This window comes from Mytilus galloprovincialis, chromosome 4 (assembly GCF_965363235.1).
Source record: "Mytilus galloprovincialis chromosome 4, xbMytGall1.hap1.1, whole genome shotgun sequence".
Classification (NCBI taxonomy): domain Eukaryota; kingdom Metazoa; phylum Mollusca; class Bivalvia; order Mytilida; family Mytilidae; genus Mytilus; species Mytilus galloprovincialis.
Window position 1 is genome coordinate 87,388,938 of NC_134841.1, and position 22,538 is coordinate 87,411,475.

At 32.3% G+C, this 22,538-nt stretch overlaps 1 protein-coding gene across 1 annotated transcript in view; it reads left to right on the top strand.

Annotated features, from left to right (window-relative positions):
* LOC143073284 (uncharacterized) overlaps window positions 1-22,538 on the top strand; it is a 96,875-nt gene that overhangs the window by 72,142 nt on the left and 2,195 nt on the right. Inside the window, exons 26-30 of the mRNA XM_076248700.1 lie at window positions 236-305; window positions 1,571-1,613; window positions 2,548-2,665; window positions 9,278-9,339; window positions 10,429-10,475. Coding sequence (XP_076104815.1) covers window positions 236-305; window positions 1,571-1,613; window positions 2,548-2,665; window positions 9,278-9,339; window positions 10,429-10,475 — 340 coding nt within the window. The remainder of the gene's footprint in view (window positions 1-235; window positions 306-1,570; window positions 1,614-2,547; window positions 2,666-9,277; window positions 9,340-10,428; window positions 10,476-22,538) is intronic.

The window sequence follows — 22,538 nt, forward strand, 5'->3', positions numbered from 1 at the left end:
CATCCAAATAACAATTTAAAAAAGTAAACCATTATAGGTCAATGTACGGCCTTCAATACGGAGCCTTGGCTCACACCGAACAACAAGCTATAAAGGGCCCCAAAATTACTAGTGTAAATCCATTCAAACGAGTAAGTTGAACACATGATCTTTCTACTAAAATTTGACCATTTTTTTTTAAACCAAAACCTTTATTATTTTAAAGTTAGTTTTTAGACTTATGATTCTATTTTAGTTCTTGTGGATTCAATGACTTTTGATACATCATACAGAGCAGGTGTCACAATGAAAAGAAAGTTATTCAGGTAAATAATAGTCATATAATACATACATGTCAAATATTTAAAGAAAGTACTGCGTGGTTCGATTCCCATTATGATAAAGGTATAAGCGATAAAAATAATACTTCGTTTTAACCTGGTTTTAGACTGGTTTACTTCTGTCAGTGCTCAGCATCTACAATTTATAGATTCTTGATATATTGAGGTACCATTTTTATGCCCCACCTATGATTGTAGAGAGACATTATGTTTTCTGGTCTGTGGGTCCGTTTGTTCCTCTGTCCGTTCGTCCCGCTTCATGTTAAAGTTTTGGTCAATGTAATTTTTGATGAAGTTAAAGTCCAATCAACTTGAAACTTAGTACACATGTTCCCTATGATATGATCTTTCTAATTTTAATGCCAAATTAGAGTTTTTACTCCAATTTCATGGTCCACTGAACATAGAAAATGATAGGGCATCCGTATACTTGGGATACATTCTTGTTAGTCTTGATTTAACTGAGTAACTTTTTATATTCTACTTCCTCAATGCAAAAAAAACTCACTTTTTTAAAATGTCATGTGCATACTGTAAACTCAGATATTAGTACAATGTTTTATTTAATTCAAATGATGCAACTGGTTGAGTATTGCATTAAAAAGAACTTCTAATCTGATATTGTATCTTTATACAACTTTTACTGCAATCACAATAATTTTGCAATTGTGTTTATTCATCAAAAATCACAATAGAAAATGCATGCAATGATTTCTGTAATTACACTATGTAAATAAACTCATCATAGATACCAGGATTGGAATTTTATATTTGGGCTAGAAGTGCATTTAGTCTACAAAAGACTCATCAGTGATACTTTATTACATTTTTCTAAAAAAGTATATGTTATACTGTTTTGACATATAGTGTCAAACTTCATCTGGTTATCATGTACTGTATGACAATCTAATCTGTTTTCTGCTTTTTAGTCAGATTGTTGCCTCTTTGACACATTCCCAGTTTCCGTTCTCAATTTTAATACTGTACAGAATTATACTGATAGTTTATGAATTGCTCAAATTTTACAGCTTGCAGTACATCTTTTTAAAATGTTATGTTTTCTGTAAGAAAAAAAAGTGAACAAGTATTTGAAATAAAAAAAAAAAGAAGTTAGTTATTATAAAAATGATTTGGTGGATTGTTAAAAATGTCACATCCCGTTGGAATATAAGGATACACTGTGAGCTTCAATGAAAGCTATATATAGGCTGCAGCAAACCCCCACTTTATTTATATCACTTTTATTTCAGATCTATTAGATTGAAATGTCATCCATTGTACATAGACAGTCAGGTAATTATTCACTGTTGTTTCTGACTTTTTAATATACATTTTTGGTAATTTTAAAATAATTTTGTCATAAAACTTGGGGTAAACCAAAGATGCTGTAAATAAATAAAAACAAACAACATTATGGCTAAAAGAATAGAGAAAACATGCAAATAAGAAGATGTGATATGATTGCCTATGTGACAAATCACCACCAGAGACCAAATGACGTAGAAACTATAGGTCACCAAATGGTCATCAAAAATAAGAATACTCTTAGCTATAACAGGTCCTGAAATGACAACCATTCAAATGAGAAAATGTAAGAGTTGATATAAATACAAAATAAATATGAAAAACTGCAAATTAAGTTAACAAAAATGAGTATCAAAAGCTAGATAAAAAGACACAATTGCAGCCCTTTCTTCAAACCATAAGGTTTCAAAGGGCAATACTAAAGGCAGCGCTGTAAAAATGTGTTTGTTTGTTTGTCAGGTTAGTCCAAGATCAAATAACTGATGGAGGCCAATGGTATCTGGTTGTGAAGATATATTTGTATTGGCACATCTAGAGAATATTTGGCCTAGCCCCATATTAAAATTAGCTCATCTGAATTTTCATTTTTATAATTTGGATCTGCCTCTTCAGACATTTTCATTGACATCAAATTTTTGTGTGTAATTAACATGTTTAAAGTTTGTGGTTAGGTCAGTTTATAGGGAACCACTTATGATCAGTCAATATTTGGTATGCAGTTGTATTTGCATTATACTGTGTCATTTCCACAGAGATTATTTCACCTTTTAATCTCTTTCATGGGTTATTGGCATCCAAAGTTTTGCATAGTTGTTTTGTCAATTTAATTTCCACTTTTGAAACTTTCAAAATTTTATACAGGCAAGACATATATCTGTGTCAACAGTTTACTTTTTAACCATCAAGGTGTTTTCTTTTATAGTTGAATTCCATAGATATAGTGATAGTAAATATATACAAGATACTTTTGCTGTCAGCTTACAAGTTTACACAGTATACCAAGCATTTAGCAAAGAAGGATAATCATTGTTTCTTAGAAGGTAGGTAAGCTTTTAAGGTTGTGGATAACTTCAGCTGTTTTGAGAAATCTGATATACATCCTCTATCACATGCTGTCCTTACAATTGTGCCTGTATACTTGATATCCCATTATACTCAATCTGTGATTGAAATCACAGCATACTCAATCTGTGCTTGATATCATATTACACTCAATCTGTGCTTGATATCACATTTTATTGTCCTTCCCTACGCCTATATCACCCTTCTCTGTCGCTCAGTAATTCTCATTAGAAGACTTCAAAACGAGACCAGGTATTATCAGTGACGTCACAATTGAGAGGAGATGTTATCAAGCTTGCTTTGTCAAGCGTAAAACTGTCTTAGGGAGAGGGAAAAAGACCAGTTATAGAAGGATAAACAGATAATCGGGTTTTCTTCGTATAAATATTGTAAAATATCACCCGCTCGACACAATTTGAAACTTTTTAGCTTGTTCACTATGCTCACTCGCCAAAAAGGTTCACATTGTGGCTTGAAGCTGATATGTTAAGATATCAATGTGTAGAAAACCTGATAATCTATATGTCGTGTACATTTTATTATTTTGTACAGGTTATTACTTGTACAAAAACTTTGTATGAGTAATTACTTGTATGATACCATCATACAAGTTATTACCTGTACAAATATAATTGTACCAGTAATTACTTGTACAATTTTTGTTGAGAAAAAGATAATAACTTGTACAACACAATATCTTTGAGTTGTATGTGCTTCCACTTTGATCTATTTGGTTTAGTTCCAATGTATAATCATTACTTATGCAATTGACTTTTTATCCTGATTTATTTTTGAATATATAAATTGAAGAAAAGTTTTATTTTTGCATTTAACAATTTTGTCACTTTGCATAATTATGTAGTCATTATTTAAGTGGCAACAAGCTGTTAAGCTAAATTAGTTCAATGTCTCATGCTAGGTTATGTTGTTACTCTTCATTCATTGTGTGTCTGAATTCTTCTAACATTTCAAAAATAATAATAAAATAAAAAAGAAGATGTGATGTAATTGCCAATATGAGACAACTCTCCTCAAGAACCTAAATAACACAGAAATTAAAACTATAGATCACCACACGGCTTTCAACAATGTGCAAAGCCCATTCCGCTTATTCAGCTTTACAAGGCTCCAAAATGGCAAATGTAAAACAATTCAAACGAGAAAACTAACGGCTTTATTCATGTACAAAAATGAAGGAAAAAAATATGTAACACGCCGACAAGCGACAACCATTGAATGACAGGATTGGGACAGGCACATACACAATGTAGCGGGGTTAAACATGTTAACAGGATCCCAACCCTCCCACAAACCTGGGACAGTGGTGTTACATTGCAACATAAGAACGAACTATAAAAATCAGTTGTAAGAGGCTTAACTCATCAGATGGATACAATCAGAAATGCTACACAGAGTGGACGTGGCCGTGTACTTGTATATCCCATACAACAACAAAAAAACATCCCACTACGTACAGAATACACATTTGAAAAAAAAAAAACAAACACGTCACAACATAGATTTCAAAAATACATACGCTTTATGATAAGAAAAAAAATGTAAGGGACCCATTGGTTTCTCGCCTACTTTTGCTGTTGATGGCAAGCTCAACAAAAATGAGTAAAAAAAATCAACAAAATTATTCCTCTCGATACTATCTTTTGATTGCAAGAAGCTTCTGTCCAAGTTTGGTTAAAATCCAGGATAAGTCCATTTACAAGTCAAATACGGAAAAAATAATGTGCTTTTAACAAATTTACTTATGGATACTAACTTATGATCATAAACGAGCTTTTGTCCAAGTTTGGTATGTTTAAGAAAGTAATTAAAATTCTAAACACTTTAACCACAGAGTTAATGTAATGTTTCCCGGCAGAAATACTAATTCATAAGTAAAATATGGAAAAACAGGACTTTTATTTTTACAAAATTTACTTCTGGATACTATCTAATGATCATAAACAAGGTTCTGACTAAGTTTGGTAGAAATCCAGCATTGTTGAAGACAGTTATTATAATTTCAAAATTTTTAACCACAGACGGAGAGATATGTTGTACAAGTTATTATCTTTTTCTCAACAAAAAATGTACAAGTAATTACTGGTACAATTATATTTGTACAGGTAATAACTTGTATGATGGCATCATACAAGTAATTACTCATACAAAGTTTTTGTACAAGTAATAACCTGTACAAAATAATAAAATGTACACGTCAAATCTGTGCTTGAAAACACATTATCTGTACGCTCTCATATATGAACAATATGCCATTGTAATGTTGAAAGAGGGTCAGATTTTATATTTGATCAGCAAGTATATGTATCAAAAATATGTACTAGTAGTTACATCCAGTATATTCCATTAAGGTGCTCTAACTAGAACTTAGAATTTATGTAAATCACAGCAGATTTATATGGTTACATTATGATTCCATATATACTACACATAAATATATGATAACACGCTTTGACTGATTGAAATCTTGATACTTATAATGTGCTTTGCTGTGCAGAATATGTCCCCATACTTGTAGTGTATGCGATAATGCCCCCTTATATCCTACAGATATAGTTTTTTTGCTAATAAAAGACTTACTTGACTTAATCCACTTCATCCAATGGGGGACATAGGGCAACCACAGTCAATGAGCTTTCCATCTTTTTCTGTCCTTTGCTAGTTTCTTTGTTTCACCCCATATTTTTCCAATTTTCTGAAGATCAGATGCTAAAATTCTGCACCAAGTGGAATTTGGTTGTCTTCTTTTATGATGGCTCTGAGGATTCCAATCTAGCGCCTGCCTTTGTGTTGTTTTTATGTAAAGTGTGTCCAATCCATTTCCATCTGCGTGTTGCTATCGTTCTGTCTATTGGTTCTTGTCTTGTCCTTTTCCACAATTGTTTGTTGCTGATTGTGTTTGGCCAAATGATTCTAATGTCATAATGTTTCTTAGACACCTGTTCATGATAACTTTCAATGTTTTTGTAGGTGCAGCTGTTAGTCTCCAAGTTTCTGACCAATAGAGAAGTATAGATTTTACATTTGAGTTGATGATCCTGATTTTTGTGTTTGTTCTGAGTGCTTTGCTCCTCCAGACTGGTTTAAGGATAGCAAAGGCTTGTTGAGCTTTTCTTTTTCTTGATTGGATGTCTTCATCTGTCCCACCTGATGTACTGATGACACTTCCAAGATATGTAAACTCTGGGACATCTCCAATTTCAGCATCTCTCACTTTGGTTTTGTTGAGTTGGTTTGTGTTTACCCTCATAGATTTTGTCTTTTTTGCATTTATGTACAGTCCTACTTGTTTTGCAGTTGATTCAAGGTTAGTTGCTTGGTTTTGTGAGTCTTCATGGCGATGGAAAAGCTAACAGATATTGTCTAAAAGTCTAGGTCTTCGAGGCATGACTGTAATGTCCATTTAATACCCAGAGGAGTATTGTGTGATTTCCGACTCACCCAATCTATCACTGTCAGAAAAAGGAGATGAGAAAGTAAACATCCTTGTCTGACACCGGTTGATGCAGGAAATGGATCTGTCTTTGCATGGCTCACTTGACATGTTAAACCGTCATAGAGCTGTTGGATGACGGATATGATTTTTTCAGGTATTCCATAATGTCTAAGAAGGAACCATATTACTTGAAAGTCTATACTATCAAAGGCCCTCTTGAAATCTACAAATTTTAGGAATAGGGATCTCTGCCATTCAATGGTTTGCTCGATGATGATTCTTAATGTGGCAATTTGGTCAATACATGATCTCTCTTGTCTGAAACTGGCCTGTTCATAACTTATCAACTTCTTTCTTTAACCTCTGTAGGATGATGTGACATAGGATTTTGCTAGGAATGGAAAGCAAAATAATACCTCTCCAGTTGCTACAGCTTGTAAGAGAGCTGTCTACTATAGATTTTATTATGGCCCCGCAACGAAGTTGTCGGTGCCATATAGTTTTACCCTTGTCCGAAATTCAGTCTTTCCGTCTTTCCCTAATTCCGTCATTCCGTCATTCTGCAACAAACCATTATATTGTAACAAACCGCCGCCACAGGCCGAGTAATTGTGGAAGGGTCTGTTGACAAGTTTTGGGGCTCTCGTCAGGAATATTCTGCATCTTGGGGTTTTTCCTTCTTCTACCTCTAAAGACGAATGGATGCCAGGCAATGCACTCATATTTCTCAGTCTATAAACTATAGGTTCGAACGTATATTATATTTATTATTACATGTTCATGGTATATAGTACACAGACAAATGCAGACATGCAGACGCTTAATCAGTAATCAGATTTCGGGTCATTTAGGTCACTCAGTGTGGTGGGGGATAACTGCCTTTATATGTACATTTCCTTAAAAATACTTCATCTTATATTATTAAAGCATAATAACCTGCTTGGCTTTTCTGTTGGGCTAGGTCTGGTAAAGATAAACTTTCAGGTTGTTAATTAAGCTACTATAGTTAGGCTTGAGCTAACAAGTTATCCGCCATTTCACTGAGTGGAACCTTATTTATATACTTTTGAGATCCCTGAAAGCCAATCGAAAATAAGGGATCTAGCCAGGGATCCCTGAGGGCCAATGAGAACCCTGTCAGGACTGACAGGAAAATGTCCGATAAAATAGGGGCTTGACAGGAAAACCTGCACATTTAAAAATCACATGTAAAATGGACAGTAAAATGCCTGTTCTTTAATTATTATACAAATGGGCCAAAGTCCTAACTTTTCCTTTATTTAAATTTAGCAAAAGAAGCTTAAAACTTCGTTACTACTTGTTTCCAATTTCTAGCCGTGTGTAGGACTAGAGCAGACGCCGGGAGTACTGATACTAAATTCCAGCAGTAAACTGGTTACAATATAATCCCTAAGAAACTAATCTTTAACAGATATAAATAATGGAGCCTTAATAAAACTATTAATGTAATGACTTATTTCTTACTCTTATAGAATCCTTAAGAGATTTAAGATATATAATGACAACGACAAAAATATTTCCTACTGCGGTCACATGACCTGTAAAATGGCTCTTCACGGAGAAACAACAAAAATGCTTTGGACCGATAGTAAAACTTAAATATTTCCTTACTGAGACACTTTCAGGACTTATAATGGGTTGAAATATAATCTCAGGTATATGCTTATTCGTGCCAGACACCTTACAATCTATGAAAAATATGTTATACAGTAAAACGAGTTTGGTAAACAAGTGGAAGGGGCACTTGCCAAACAAAATGCATAAAGTTAAAAAGTTGCAAATATAACAGTATGTCCAATTCAAATAAATGTTCATAAAGTCAATAATATTTCTGTTGCAGGCCATCATCCAATAAAGTTTTCATCCATCTATAGTTGACTTATTTCTTCTGTTGGCATAGTAAATTCCAGGTTGTAAAAATTATTAAATGTTATATTTGTCCAGTTGTTACAATATGGAGTTTTTTTCTAAACACCTTCAGATATTGGGCTGATTTTTGGTATGTGAGTTAACCATGATGAGTTACAGATCAAGTTTAAGTTTCTTTCCTCTCCACTAATTTTGCTGAAATACGGGCTTTGGACTGAGAGAAATTGTTGAAAATCACAGTTATATAGACTTTTTTTCTTAACGCTTTCAGATGTTGGGCTGATTTTTGGTATGTGAGTTAACCATGATGAGTTACAGATCAAGTTTCAGTTTCGTTATGCTCCACTAATTTTTGCCGAAATTATGGGCTTTGGACTTTGATAAATTGTTGAAAATCACAGTTATACAGATTTTTTCTCTATTCCCCTCCAGATTTTGAGCTGATTTTTGATATGTGAGACTACCATCATGTTTGTGTCCACATGTGTTTATATTGAAATTGCAGATTTTTCAACTTTTTGGGACGGGGCCATTCGTGTCACTTTGACACATCTAGTTATTTCATATTTTCTATTTCTTTAAATTTAAACTTACAACCACTGCATTTGAACTTTGGTGGATAGTTGTAATTTTGCAGTCATACCACACCTCCTTATTTGTATACTTATATATTTCAATATCCAACATTAAAAACAGATAAAGGAAGTTTTTGAATACTAAAATAGCAGAACATAGTGAGGAATCTTCTAGTTTCATTATTAATATGGATTTTCAACAAAATCAAAGCCTCAAGAAAATATAGTGGCATTTTATACAGAAATACATGTATAGTTCCAAAATAACTCAAAAGAAAGAAAAAAAAGCCTAAGGGATATTGTGCAGATGGTTGTAGGTTGAAACCCCAGCCTTGTTCAAACTAATGACTTAATATTGGTCTTTTCTACTTCTCTGATAAGCACTGGGCATTAAGAAGTAAAAGCAAAGACTTGTTGGCTCAAGGTCAGAATAAGTTTCCCAGTAGGATAACATTACTCCAGGGACTGACACCCTGTGAATTAGCACATCCTCAGTTCTATTTATATTACATTAACACATTCTGGAAATGCAGATGCATTCAATTTGCAATAGGAAATTTAACAACTATTCATCATCATCTACAGAAATGTATTTTCATGAAAAATACTTGTGAAAAAACTCAACATCTTAATCACAAACCTGTTGATAGTATCTTTTTTTCATGTTACAGGTGTAATTACAGAACTGGGGCATTACTTTTATTCAGTATACAATTCTGCAGTAAAACATAAGGTCAGTATCTAGGTCATTACTTGCAAGTCTATTCTACAATCTACGTAACTACAATCCCCTTCCCTTTCATGAATGTGACCTACCGAATTAGACTATTTACTGGATTTGTTATCACATAAGCAACACGACCGGTGCCGCATGTGGAGCAGGATCTGCTTACCCTTCCGGAGCACCTGAGATCACCCCTAGTTTTTTGGTGGGGTTCGTGTTGTTTATTCTTTAGTTTTCTATGTTGTGTCGTGTGTGCTGTTGTTTGTTTGTCTTTTTCATTTTTAGCCATGGTGTTGTCAGTTTGTTTTAGATTTATGAGTTTGACTGTCCCTTTGGTATCTTTCGTCCCTCTTCTATTCAATATGCTGTTTGTCTTAAAAGGACATGGTCAGTGATACGTAACATCTACTGACTCTAAAATTCTGTTGTTTAATAATAAGTTTACTTGATAATTAGTTTCAGTTGGTGTTTAGCACTACTGTTAAACAAGTGCATAATCTCAATTTTGGTGGTATTGTTTTATTCCAGGCATAAATTTGTATGTTAATCATTCATGTGTTGTATTTATCATGTTTATATTATTATAATTTCAACCAGAATATGAAATCCCATATTCAAATACCCACTATAATAACTCATTTCATAGATCAGTATACATGTTATAATAAACTTTTGAGTAAGCCATTGAAATGAAGATGCATGTAATTCTGAATTTAGGGTTACCAAGGACTTATCCTGATTGGTTGTTGTTTGCATCTGATCTTTTATTAAGCCATAAAAACACTCATGAAAGAAAAAATAATGAGAAACCAACATCTTTGGGGGGAAATATACTTGGCAAATAAATTTTCTTTGTCTTGAACAAGTTTTTGTTCTGAAATTTAATGTTCTGAAGGGTGTATCTTGAAAAATTGTACTATATTTGCCCATGAGAAAAAAATACTATCTTGCAACCTAAACTGCTTGATTGCATGCAATTTATAAGATATGGTTTGCTATGAACAACCTGGCATGTGACAGTGTTTAAGTTTTATTGCACACATTACAGTTTTACTTCTGGTAAACATTTTCGAGTCTAAAGAATAACTTGATTTTCAGATACATGGTAAAAATGGAATTATTTTAAGTCCAGGACATATTCAGTGGTAAGTATGATTCAAATAAAACTTACTGAACAAGTCTATAACTCATGTGGTTTACCCTTGTATACATTAATATTTGCACTTGTGAGACAATCTGTATTCTAGTAAGTCCATTTGCATTGTATTCTTGTAAGTCCATTTGTTTTCTTATAAGTCCATTTGTTTTCTATTTAGTCCATTTGTATTCTAGTAAGTCTATTTGTATTCTAGTAAGTCCATTTGTTTTCTTGTAAGTCCATATGTAATCTAGTAAGTCCATTTGTATTCTAGTAAGTCCATTTGAATTCTAGTAAGTCCATTTGTATTCTAGGAAGTCGATTTGTAATCTAGTGAGTCTATTTATATTCTAGTAGGTCCATTTGTATTCTAGTAAGTCCATATGTTTTCTTGTAAGTCCATTTGTTTTCTTGTAAGTCCATTTGTAATCTAGTAAGTCCATTTAGGAAGTCCATATCTAATCTAGTAAGTCCATTTAGGAAGTCCATTTCTAATCTAGTAAGTCCATTTAGGAAGTCGATTTGTAATCTAGTAAGTCCATTGTTTTGTATTCTAGTAAGTCCATTTGTATTCTAGTAAGTCCATTTGAATTCTAGTAAGTCCATTTGTTTTTTAGTAAGTCCATTTGTTTTCTTGTAAGTCCATTTGTTTTCTATTTAGTCCATTTGTATTCTAGTAAGTCCATTTGTTTTTTAGTAAGTCCATTTGTTTTCTTGTAAGTTCATTTGTAATCTAGTAAGTCCATTTAGGAAGTCGATTTGTAATCAAGTAAGTCCATTGTTTTGTATTCTAGTAAGTCCATTTGTTTTTTAGTAAGTCCATTTGTTTTTTAGTAAGTCCATTTGTTTTCTTGTAAGTCCATTTGTTTTCTTGTAAGTCTATTTGTTTTCTTGGAAGTCTATTTGTATTCTAGTAAGTCAATTTGTATTCTTGTAAGTCCATTTGTTTTCTTGTAAGTCCATTTGTTTTCTATTTAGTCCATTTGTATTCTAGTAAGTCCATTTGTTTTTAGTAAGTCCATTTGTTTTCTTGTAAGTCCATTTATAATCTAGGAAGTCCATTGTTTTGTATTCTAGTAAGTTCATTGTTTTGTATTCTAGTAAGTCCATTGTTTTGTATTCTAGCAAGTCCATTTGAATTCTAGTAAGTCCAGTTGTTTTCTTGTAAGTCTATTTGTTTTCTTGGAAGTCTATTTGTATTCTAGTAAGTCAATTTGTATTCTTGTAAGTCCATTTGTTTTCTTGTAAGTCCATTTGTTTTCTATTTAGTCCATTTGTATTCTAGTAAGTCCATTTGTTTTTAGTAAGTCCATTTGTTTTCTTGTAAGTCCATTTATAATCTAGTAAGTCCATTTATATTCTAGTAAGTCCATTTGTATTCTAGTAAGTCCATTTGTTTTTTAGTAAGTCCATTTGTTTTCTTGTAAGTCCATTTGTAATCTAGTAAGTCCATTTAGGAAGTCGATTTGTAATCAAGTAAGTCCATTGTTTTGTATTCTAGTAAGTCCATTTGTTTTTTAGTAAGTCCATTTGTTTTTTAGTAAGTCCATTTGTTTTCTTGTAAGTCCATTTATAATCTAGGAAGTCCATTGTTTTGTATTCTAGTAAGTTCATTATTTTGTATTCTAGTAAGTCCATTGTTTTGTATTCTAGCAAGTCCATTTGAATTCTAGTAAGTCCAGTTGTTTTCTTGTAAGTCCATTTATAATCTAGTAAGTCCATTTATATTCTAGTAAGTCCATTTGTATTCTAGTAAGTCCATTTGTTTTCTTGTAAGTCCATTTGTTTTCTTGGAAGTCTATTTGTTTTCTTGGAAGTCTATTTGTTTTCTTGGAAGTCTATTTGTATTCTAGTAAGTCAATTTGTATTCTTGTAAGTCCATTTGTTTTCTTGTAAGTCCATTTGTTTTCTATTTAGTCCATTTGTATTCTAGTAAGTCCATTTGTTTTTAGTAAGTCCATTTGTTTTCTTGTAAGTCCATTTATAATCTAGTAAGTCCATTTATATTCTAGTAAGTCCATTTGTATTCTAGTAAGTCCATTTGTTTTTTAGTAAGTCCATTTGTTTTCTTGTAAGTCCATCTGTAATCTAGTAAGTCCATTTAGGAAGTCGATTTGTAATCAAGTAAGTCCATTGTTTTGTATTCTAGTAAGTCCATTTGTTTTTTAGTAAGTCCATTTGTTTTTTAGTAAGTCCATTTGTTTTCTTGTAAGTCCATTTATAATCTAGGAAGTCCATTGTTTTGTATTTTAGTAAGTTCATTGTTTTGTATTCTAGTAAGTCCATTGTTTTGTATTCTAGCAAGTCCATTTGAATTCTAGTAAGTCCAGTTGTTTTCTTGTAAGTCCATTTATAATCTAGTAAGTCCATTTATATTCTAGTAAGTCCATTTGTATTCTAGTAAGTCCATTTGTTTTCTTGTAAGTCCATTTGTTTTCTTGGAAGTCTATTTGTTTTCTTGGAAGTCTATTTGTTTTCTTGGAAGTCTATTTGTATTCTAGTAAGTCAATTTGTATTCTTGTAAGTCCATTTGTTTTCTTGTAAGTCCATTTGTTTTCTATTTAGTCCATTTGTATTCTAGTAAGTCTATTTGTATTCTAGTAAGTCCATTTGTTTTCTTGTAAGTCCATTTGTTTTCTTGTAAGTTAGTAATCTAGTGAGTCCATTTGAATTCTAGTAAGTCCATTTGTATTCTGTAAGTCCATTTGAATTCTAGTAAGTCCATTTGTTTTCTTGTAAGTCCATTTATAATCTAGTAAGTCTATTTATATTCTAGTAGGTCCATTTGTATTCTAGTAAGTCCATTTGAATTCTAGTAAGTCCATTTGTATTCTAGGAAGTCGATTTGTAATCTAGTGAGTCTATTTATATTCTAGTAGGTCCATTTGTATTCTAGTAAGTCCATTTGTTTTCTTGTAAGTCCATTTGTTTTCTTGTAAGTCCATTTGTAATCTAGTAAGTCCATTTAGGAAGTCCATTTGTATTCTGTAAGTCCATTTGAATTCTAGTAAGTCCATTTGTTTTCTTGTAAGTCCATTTATAATCTAGTAAGTCTATTTATATTCTAGTAGGTCCATTTGTATTCTAGTAAGTCCATTTGAATTCTAGTAAGTCCATTTGTATTCTAGGAAGTCGATTTGTAATCTAGTGAGTCTATTTATATTCTAGTAGGTCCATTTGTATTCTAGTAAGTCCATTTGAAATCTAGTAAGTCCAGTTGTTTTCTTGTAAGTCTATTTGTTTTCTTGGAAGTCTATTTGTATTCTAGTAAGTCAATTTGTATTCTTGTAAGTCCATTTGTTTTCTTGTAAGTCCATTTGTTTTCTATTTAGTCCATTTGTATTCTAGTAAGTCCATTTGTTTTTAGTAAGTCCATTTGTTTTCTTGTAAGTCCATTTATAATCTAGTAAGTCCATTTATATTCTAGTAAGTCCATTTGTATTCTAGTAAGTCCATTTGTTTTTTAGTAAGTCCATTTGTTTTCTTGTAAGTCCATCTGTAATCTAGTAAGTCCATTTAGGAAGTCGATTTGTAATCAAGTAAGTCCATTGTTTTGTATTCTAGTAAGTCCATTTGTTTTTTAGTAAGTCCATTTGTTTTTTAGTAAGTCCATTTGTTTTCTTGTAAGTCCATTTATAATCTAGGAAGTCCATTGTTTTGTATTTTAGTAAGTTCATTGTTTTGTATTCTAGTAAGTCCATTGTTTTGTATTCTAGCAAGTCCATTTGAATTCTAGTAAGTCCAGTTGTTTTCTTGTAAGTCCATTTATAATCTAGTAAGTCCATTTATATTCTAGTAAGTCCATTTGTATTCTAGTAAGTCCATTTGTTTTCTTGTAAGTCCATTTGTTTTTTAGTAAGTCCATTTGTTTTTTAGTAAGTCCATTTGTTTTCTTGTAAGTCCATTTGTTTTCTTGTAAGTCTATTTGTTTTCTTGGAAGTCTATTTGTATTCTAGTAAGTCAATTTGTATTCTTGTAAGTCCATTTGTTTTCTTGTAAGTCCATTTGTTTTCTATTTAGTCCATTTGTATTCTAGTAAGTCCATTTGTTTTTAGTAAGTCCATTTGTTTTCTTGTAAGTCCATTTATAATCTAGGAAGTCCATTGTTTTGTATTCTAGTAAGTTCATTGTTTTGTATTCTAGTAAGTCCATTGTTTTGTATTCTAGCAAGTCCATTTGAATTCTAGTAAGTCCAGTTGTTTTCTTGTAAGTCTATTTGTTTTCTTGGAAGTCTATTTGTATTCTAGTAAGTCAATTTGTATTCTTGTAAGTCCATTTGTTTTCTTGTAAGTCCATTTGTTTTCTATTTAGTCCATTTGTATTCTAGTAAGTCCATTTGTTTTTAGTAAGTCCATTTGTTTTCTTGTAAGTCCATTTATAATCTAGTAAGTCCATTTATATTCTAGTAAGTCCATTTGTATTCTAGTAAGTCCATTTGTTTTTTAGTAAGTCCATTTGTTTTCTTGTAAGTCCATTTGTAATCTAGTAAGTCCATTTAGGAAGTCGATTTGTAATCAAGTAAGTCCATTGTTTTGTATTCTAGTAAGTCCATTTGTTTTTTAGTAAGTCCATTTGTTTTTTAGTAAGTCCATTTGTTTTCTTGTAAGTCCATTTATAATCTAGGAAGTCCATTGTTTTGTATTCTAGTAAGTTCATTGTTTTGTATTCTAGTAAGTCCATTGTTTTGTATTCTAGCAAGTCCATTTGAATTCTAGTAAGTCCAGTTGTTTTCTTGTAAGTCCATTTATAATCTAGTAAGTCCATTTATATTCTAGTAAGTCCATTTGTATTCTAGTAAGTCCATTTGTTTTCTTGTAAGTCCATTTGTTTTCTTGGAAGTCTATTTGTTTTCTTGGAAGTCTATTTGTTTTCTTGGAAGTCTATTTGTATTCTAGTAAGTCAATTTGTATTCTTGTAAGTCCATTTGTTTTCTTGTAAGTCCATTTGTTTTCTATTTAGTCCATTTGTATTCTAGTAAGTCTATTTGTATTCTAGTAAGTCCATTTGTTTTCTTGTAAGTCCATTTGTTTTCTTGTAAGTTAGTAATCTAGTGAGTCCATTTGAATTCTAGTAAGTCCATTTGTATTCTGTAAGTCCATTTGAATTCTAGTAAGTCCATTTGTTTTCTTGTAAGTCCATTTATAATCTAGTAAGTCTATTTATATTCTAGTAGGTCCATTTGTATTCTAGTAAGTCCATTTGAATTCTAGTAAGTCCATTTGTATTCTAGGAAGTCGATTTGTAATCTAGTGAGTCTATTTATATTCTAGTAGGTCCATTTGTATTCTAGTAAGTCCATTTGTTTTCTTGTAAGTCCATTTGTTTTCTTGTAAGTCCATTTGTAATCTAGTAAGTCCATTTAGGAAGTCCATTTGTATTCTGTAAGTCCATTTGAATTCTAGTAAGTCCATTTGTTTTCTTGTAAGTCCATTTATAATCTAGTAAGTCTATTTATATTCTAGTAGGTCCATTTGTATTCTAGTAAGTCCATTTGAATTCTAGTAAGTCCATTTGTATTCTAGGAAGTCGATTTGTAATCTAGTGAGTCTATTTATATTCTAGTAGGTCCATTTGTATTCTAGTAAGTCCATTTGAAATCTAGTAAGTCCAGTTGTTTTCTTGTAAGTCTATTTGTTTTCTTGGAAGTCTATTTGTATTCTAGTAAGTCAATTTGTATTCTTGTAAGTCCATTTGTTTTCTTGTAAGTCCATTTGTTTTCTATTTAGTCCATTTGTATTCTAGTAAGTCCATTTGTTTTTAGTAAGTCCATTTGTTTTCTTGTAAGTCCATTTATAATCTAGTAAGTCCATTTATATTCTAGTAAGTCCATTTGTATTCTAGTAAGTCCATTTGTTTTTTAGTAAGTCCATTTGTTTTCTTGTAAGTCCATCTGTAATCTAGTAAGTCCATTTAGGAAGTCGATTTGTAATCAAGTAAGTCCATTGTTTTGTATTCTAGTAAGTCCATTTGTTTTTTAGTAAGTCCATTTGTTTTTTAGTAAGTCCATTTGTTTTCTTGTAAGTCCATTTATAATCTAGGAAGTCCATTGTTTTGTATTTTAGTAAGTTCATTGTTTTGTATTCTAGTAAGTCCATTGTTTTGTATTCTAGCAAGTCCATTTGAATTCTAGTAAGTCCAGTTGTTTTCTTGTAAGTCCATTTATAATCTAGTAAGTCCATTTATATTCTAGTAAGTCCATTTGTATTCTAGTAAGTCCATTTGTTTTCTTGTAAGTCCATTTGTTTTCTTGGAAGTCTATTTGTTTTCTTGGAAGTCTATTTGTTTTCTTGGAAGTCTATTTGTATTCTAGTAAGTCAATTTGTATTCTTGTAAGTCCATTTGTTTTCTTGTAAGTCCATTTGTTTTCTATTTAGTCCATTTGTATTCTAGTAAGTCTATTTGTATTCTAGTAAGTCCATTTGTTTTCTTGTAAGTCCATTTGTTTTCTTGTAAGTTAGTAATCTAGTGAGTCCATTTGAATTCTAGTAAGTCCATTTGTATTCTGTAAGTCCATTTGAATTCTAGTAAGTCCATTTGTTTTCTTGTAAGTCCATTTATAATCTAGTAAGTCTATTTATATTCTAGTAGGTCCATTTGTATTCTAGTAAGTCCATTTGAATTCTAGTAAGTCCATTTGTATTCTAGGAAGTCGATTTGTAATCTAGTGAGTCTATTTATATTCTAGTAGGTCCATTTGTATTCTAGTAAGTCCATTTGTTTTCTTGTAAGTCCATTTGTTTTCTTGTAAGTCCATTTGTAATCTAGTAAGTCCATTTAGGAAGTCCATATCTAATCTAGTAAGTCCATTTAGGAAGTCCATTTCTAATCTAGTAAGTCCATTTAGGAAGTCGATTTGTAATCTAGTAAGTCCATTGTTTTGTATTCTAGTAAGTCCATTTGTATTCTAGTAAGTCCATTTGAATTCTAGTAAGTCCATTTGTTTTTTAGTAAGTCCATTTGTTTTCTTGTAAGTCCATTTGTTTTCTATTTAGTCCATTTGTATTCTAGTAAGTCCATTTGTTTTTTAGTAAGTCCATTTGTTTTCTTGTAAGTCCATTTGTAATCTAGTAAGTCCATTTAGGAAGTCGATTTGTAATCAAGTAAGTCCATTGTTTTGTATTCTAGTAAGTCCATTTGTTTTTTAGTAAGTCCATTTGTTTTTTAGTAAGTCCATTTGTTTTCTTGTAAGTCCATTTATAATCTAGGAAGTCCATTGTTTTGTATTCTAGTAAGTTCATTGTTTTGTATTCTAGTAAGTCCATTGTTTTGTATTCTAGCAAGTCCATTTGAATTCTAGTAAGTCCAGTTGTTTTCTTGTAAGTCTATTTGTTTTCTTGGAAGTCTATTTGTATTCTAGTAAGTCAATTTGTATTCTTGTAAGTCCATTTGTTTTCTTGTAAGTCCATTTGTTTTCTATTTAGTCCATTTGTATTCTAGTAAGTCCATTTGTTTTTAGTAAGTCCATTTGTTTTCTTGTAAGTCCATTTATAATCTAGGAAGTCCATTGTTTTGTATTCTAGTAAGTTCATTGTTTTGTATTCTAGTAAGTCCATTGTTTTGTATTCTAGTAAGTCCATTTGAATTCTAGTAAGTCCAGTTGTTTTCTTGTAAGTCCATTTATAATCTAGTAAGTCCATTTATATTCTAGTAAGTCCATTTGTATTCTAGTAAGTCCATTTGTTTTCTTGTAAGTCCATTTGTTTTCTTGGAAGTCTATTTGTATTCTTGGAAGTCTATTTGTTTTCTAGGAAGTCTATTTGTATTCTAGTAAGTCCATTTGTATTCTAGGAAGTCTATTTTTAGGCAGTTAAGCTGCCTTATGCGAGCACCCTGGATTTTGTTCTACCCAATAAATGCTGAAATACGTGCCACTGTTATCATCTAGCTGGCTACTATATTATTTATAACTTATTGGACAGTTTTTTCATACTTTTCATTCTGGATTACAAAAAATATGACCAGAAAAACCGTAAATGATCGTCGATTTTCCCAAAAGTTTTGAAGTTGCACATAGGAAGTAGAGCACATTAGGAATCCTTATGTAGTTTAGTCTCGGAGTCCCCTGAGCTTTTGGCTAAGATGTCAAAGAACAAATGTATGAAATATTTCATCGCCAAAAATCTCTAAAGACAAGTAGTTTAGATTTCCCAAATGGCAAAAGTCATAGGAATATTGTTTGTCCTCAATACGTAGTCAAGTACGTCAGTAGTCTATTAATATAAGTTCAACGGATCACGCTGTTGGCGGCAATTTTGAATTAGAAGACGCAATTTTCGTATCTTCAATTTGGACGCAGGGGTTCAAATTAGCGGTGGTCCGAGGTCTGCGACCTTCCACTTTTGCAGTCGGACTTTCTACTTGGTTACTAGCTACGCCCGACATGCCCGATGGACCTTGAAAGAAAATAAAAAATTAACTTTGCAAATATTTTTACCAAAGTTTCCTAATAAACGATATCAAACTTATTTTCATCATTACTATTCTTGACAGCGATGTTCAATTTGTTCAACCGCTAGCTTTATACAGAAAATCGCTGACAAATAATGTGTAAATCCGAGTAAAATCGTATCTTACTATCTGTCAAAAACAACATTGAAAACAAAATGGCTGCCGCGAGAAGACAATTACAATATCGGATCGGATTCCGGAAGTGGATAAGGGTAATCCCGGGTTTTGGATAACAACTAAAAAAATCCAGACAGGTGACAAAATACATCTATGCATGGTAAATAAATATAAACACTAGAATTGAAAACTAAAAGATATTTGTAAAGAAAGAAAAAGCAGATAATATTTTGTACACCAATTTTAATGTCAAAATCCAATACAACGTGACAGCTGGGAACAGTTTATCTAACAAAATAAATGTTCCTGGTAACAGTATAAATTTTCTTTATCAGTGATAAATGTTGGTAATGCATGTTAGATGCTTTTCAAGTTAAACATATTACTGCAATTTTAAGGGGTATTTTTTTAAAATAGCTGGAAATTTCTTATATATAAAAAAAGATGTGGTATGATTGCCAATGAGACAACTATCCACAAGAGACCAAAATGACACAGACATTAACAACAATAGGTCATCATACACCCTTCAACAATGAGCAAAGCCCATACCGCATAGTCAGCTATAAAAGGCCCCAATAAGACAATGTAAAACAATTCAAACGAGAAAACTTACGGCCCTATTTAAATAAAAAAAAATAACAAAAAACAAATTTGTTACACAAAAACAAACGACAACCACTGAATAACAGACTCCTGACTTGGGACAGACACAAATAGTGCAACTATATTATATGATACCTGAATGTAAGCAAATCATTTGATATATAGGAGTCCATTGGGCCACTCTACCTCCTCCTGTTTGACTAACTTTGAAACGGATGAGATCCCCACCCCTTAACCATATACATTCATGTATGAGACTAAATAACTAATCATATGAAATATAGGGGAAGTTCCTAGTGTCACCCCACCCCCTCATATTTTAGAACTTGGAAACAGTCGAGATCTCTACCCTAAACCATATATATTCATGTATGGGACAATATATATATAATCAAATGAAATATAGGGGGAGTCCCTGGGGGTCACCCCACCCCTCCTGTTTGAGAACTTGGTAATGGTTGAGATCCCAAACCCCTAAACCATATATCTTCATGTAGAGGACAATATAACAAATCAAATGAAATATGTAGGGGGAGTCCCTGGGGATCACCCCACCCCTCATATTTGAGAACTTGGAAACGGTCGAGATCCCCACCCCTAAACCATATATTTTCATGTATGGGACAATACAACAAATCATATGAAACATAGGTGGAGTTCGTGGGGCCACTCTTCCCCTTTCGGTTTGAGAATTTGAAAACGGTTGAGATCCCCAATCTTAAACCATATTTATTCATGTATGGGACAATATTACAAATCAAAGGAATAATAAGGGGGTCCCTAGGGTCACTGTAAACTCTCCTGTTTGAGAACTTGGAAACATTCGAGATCCTCAACCCTAAACCATATTTATTCATGTATGGGACAATATAACTAATCAAATGAAATATAGGGGAATTCCCTGGGGGTAACCCCACCCCTCCTGTTTTAGATCTTGGTAACGGTCATGATCCCCACCCCTAAACCATATATATTTATGTATGGGACAATATAACAAATCATATGAAATATAGGAGGAGTTCGTGGGGCCACTCTACCCCTTTCTGTTTGAGAATTTAAAACGGTCGAGATCCACAATCTTAAACAATATATATTTATGTATGGGACAATATTACAAATCAAATGAATTATAAGGGGTCCCTATGGTCACTGTACACCCTCCTGTTTAAGAACTTGGAAAAATTCGAGATCATCACCCCTTAACCATAAGTACTCATGTATAAGAAATATAGAGGAAATCCCTGTGGTCACCCTACCCCTCATGTTTAAGAACTTGGAAACAGTTGGGATCCCCAACTCTAAATTAAATGAAATATAGGGGGAGTCCCTGCAGTCACTCTACCCCTCCTGATTGAGAAATTGGAAACAGTCGAGATCCCCACCTTTAAATTAAACCATATATATATATATATTCATGTATGAGAACTAATCAAATGAAATATCACCCTACCCACTACTGTTTGATAAATTAGGAATAGATTAGATCCCCACCCCTCAACCATATATATGCATGTATTGAACAGTATAACATATCAAATGAAATATAGCGGAAGTCACAGGGGTCCCCCACCCCCTCCTGTTTAAAAACTTAATAACGGTCGAGATCCCCACCCATAAACCATATATATTCATGTATGGGACAATATAAAAAATCAAATGAAAAATAGGGGTAGTCCCTAGGGTCACCCCACACCCTCTTGTGTGTGTTTTGAGAACTTGTAAAAGATTGAGATACCAACGCCTAAACCATATTCATTCCTGTTTGTCATTTCAAAAAAGATTGAATGACATACAAGGTCAATCTCATAGGCGACACATATGCATATCACTGTGCTAGACCCTAACACCTGTCATTTTATTCCAAACTTAGACATCATGGACTTGGGGTGAAGGTGGGAGTCATTTACATTTACTATGGACAGGTCAGTCAGACCTCACCATTGATCCCTGTAGTAGTAAACATTTGTCTGATTTTTGTCTCATAACTTTTGTACTGTACAACACAAACTCAGTTTCCTTTCCAGGGAAGCAAGTCCATTCATACTTTTACAAGCTCGTACTAAAGTCAGCTTGAACTACTAACAGTCAACTTATACGAACAATTACGATCAACTAGAAGAACTGCAATCATTGCAAATTTGTACCACTGCTGACTCATGAAAGACTCATGACCATTGGTGGTCATGTGCGTTGCTATTGAAAACCTTGATAAAATATGAATTATTTGCTTTAATGATTAAGTCATTAAATGAACATAAATGTACAATTATATATGAATGTTTAATGTTTGTTCTTTTAAATCTTTAAAAACAAGTTGAAGCACCATTGCCACAGTTTTCATAATTATGTTTGCCTTGGTTTTTGGTTAACTGCCTACAGTGCTTACAGCGCTTTGATTTTGTTCTAGGAAGGCTATTTATTTTCTAGGAATTTAATTGTATTCTAGTAAGTTTGTTTATCCTATGTTGAACTTTTGATGTTGTCCCTTATCTTGAATAATATAGATAGAAACTGTAGCTGGCAAATATAATCAGCAAGATAAGATCTACTAAGTAGGCAACATGGACGAATACATTAGTCTTGTTTTTGCAGTTCTTGCTCTTGCCATTTTTAAACTTTAAATAACAATAAAAAAAAATCAAAACCAGATCTAAAAATATTAGTGAAATTTAGAAAAAAAATATTGTCTTTTGTGTTTTGGGCAAGAAATAATTAAGAAAGAATGCAGGAAAAAACTGTAAACAGAAAAACTGATTAGCAATCCAAGATGAACAAAGAAAAGATTTTTGTTATGAATTATATTCTTGTCTTCAATTTTCGAGAGTGTCCTTTGTTGAAGCTGCACACAGACCTAGGTGAGCCACACAGACTCTTAAGAGCCTCTAGTTTGTACTTGCCT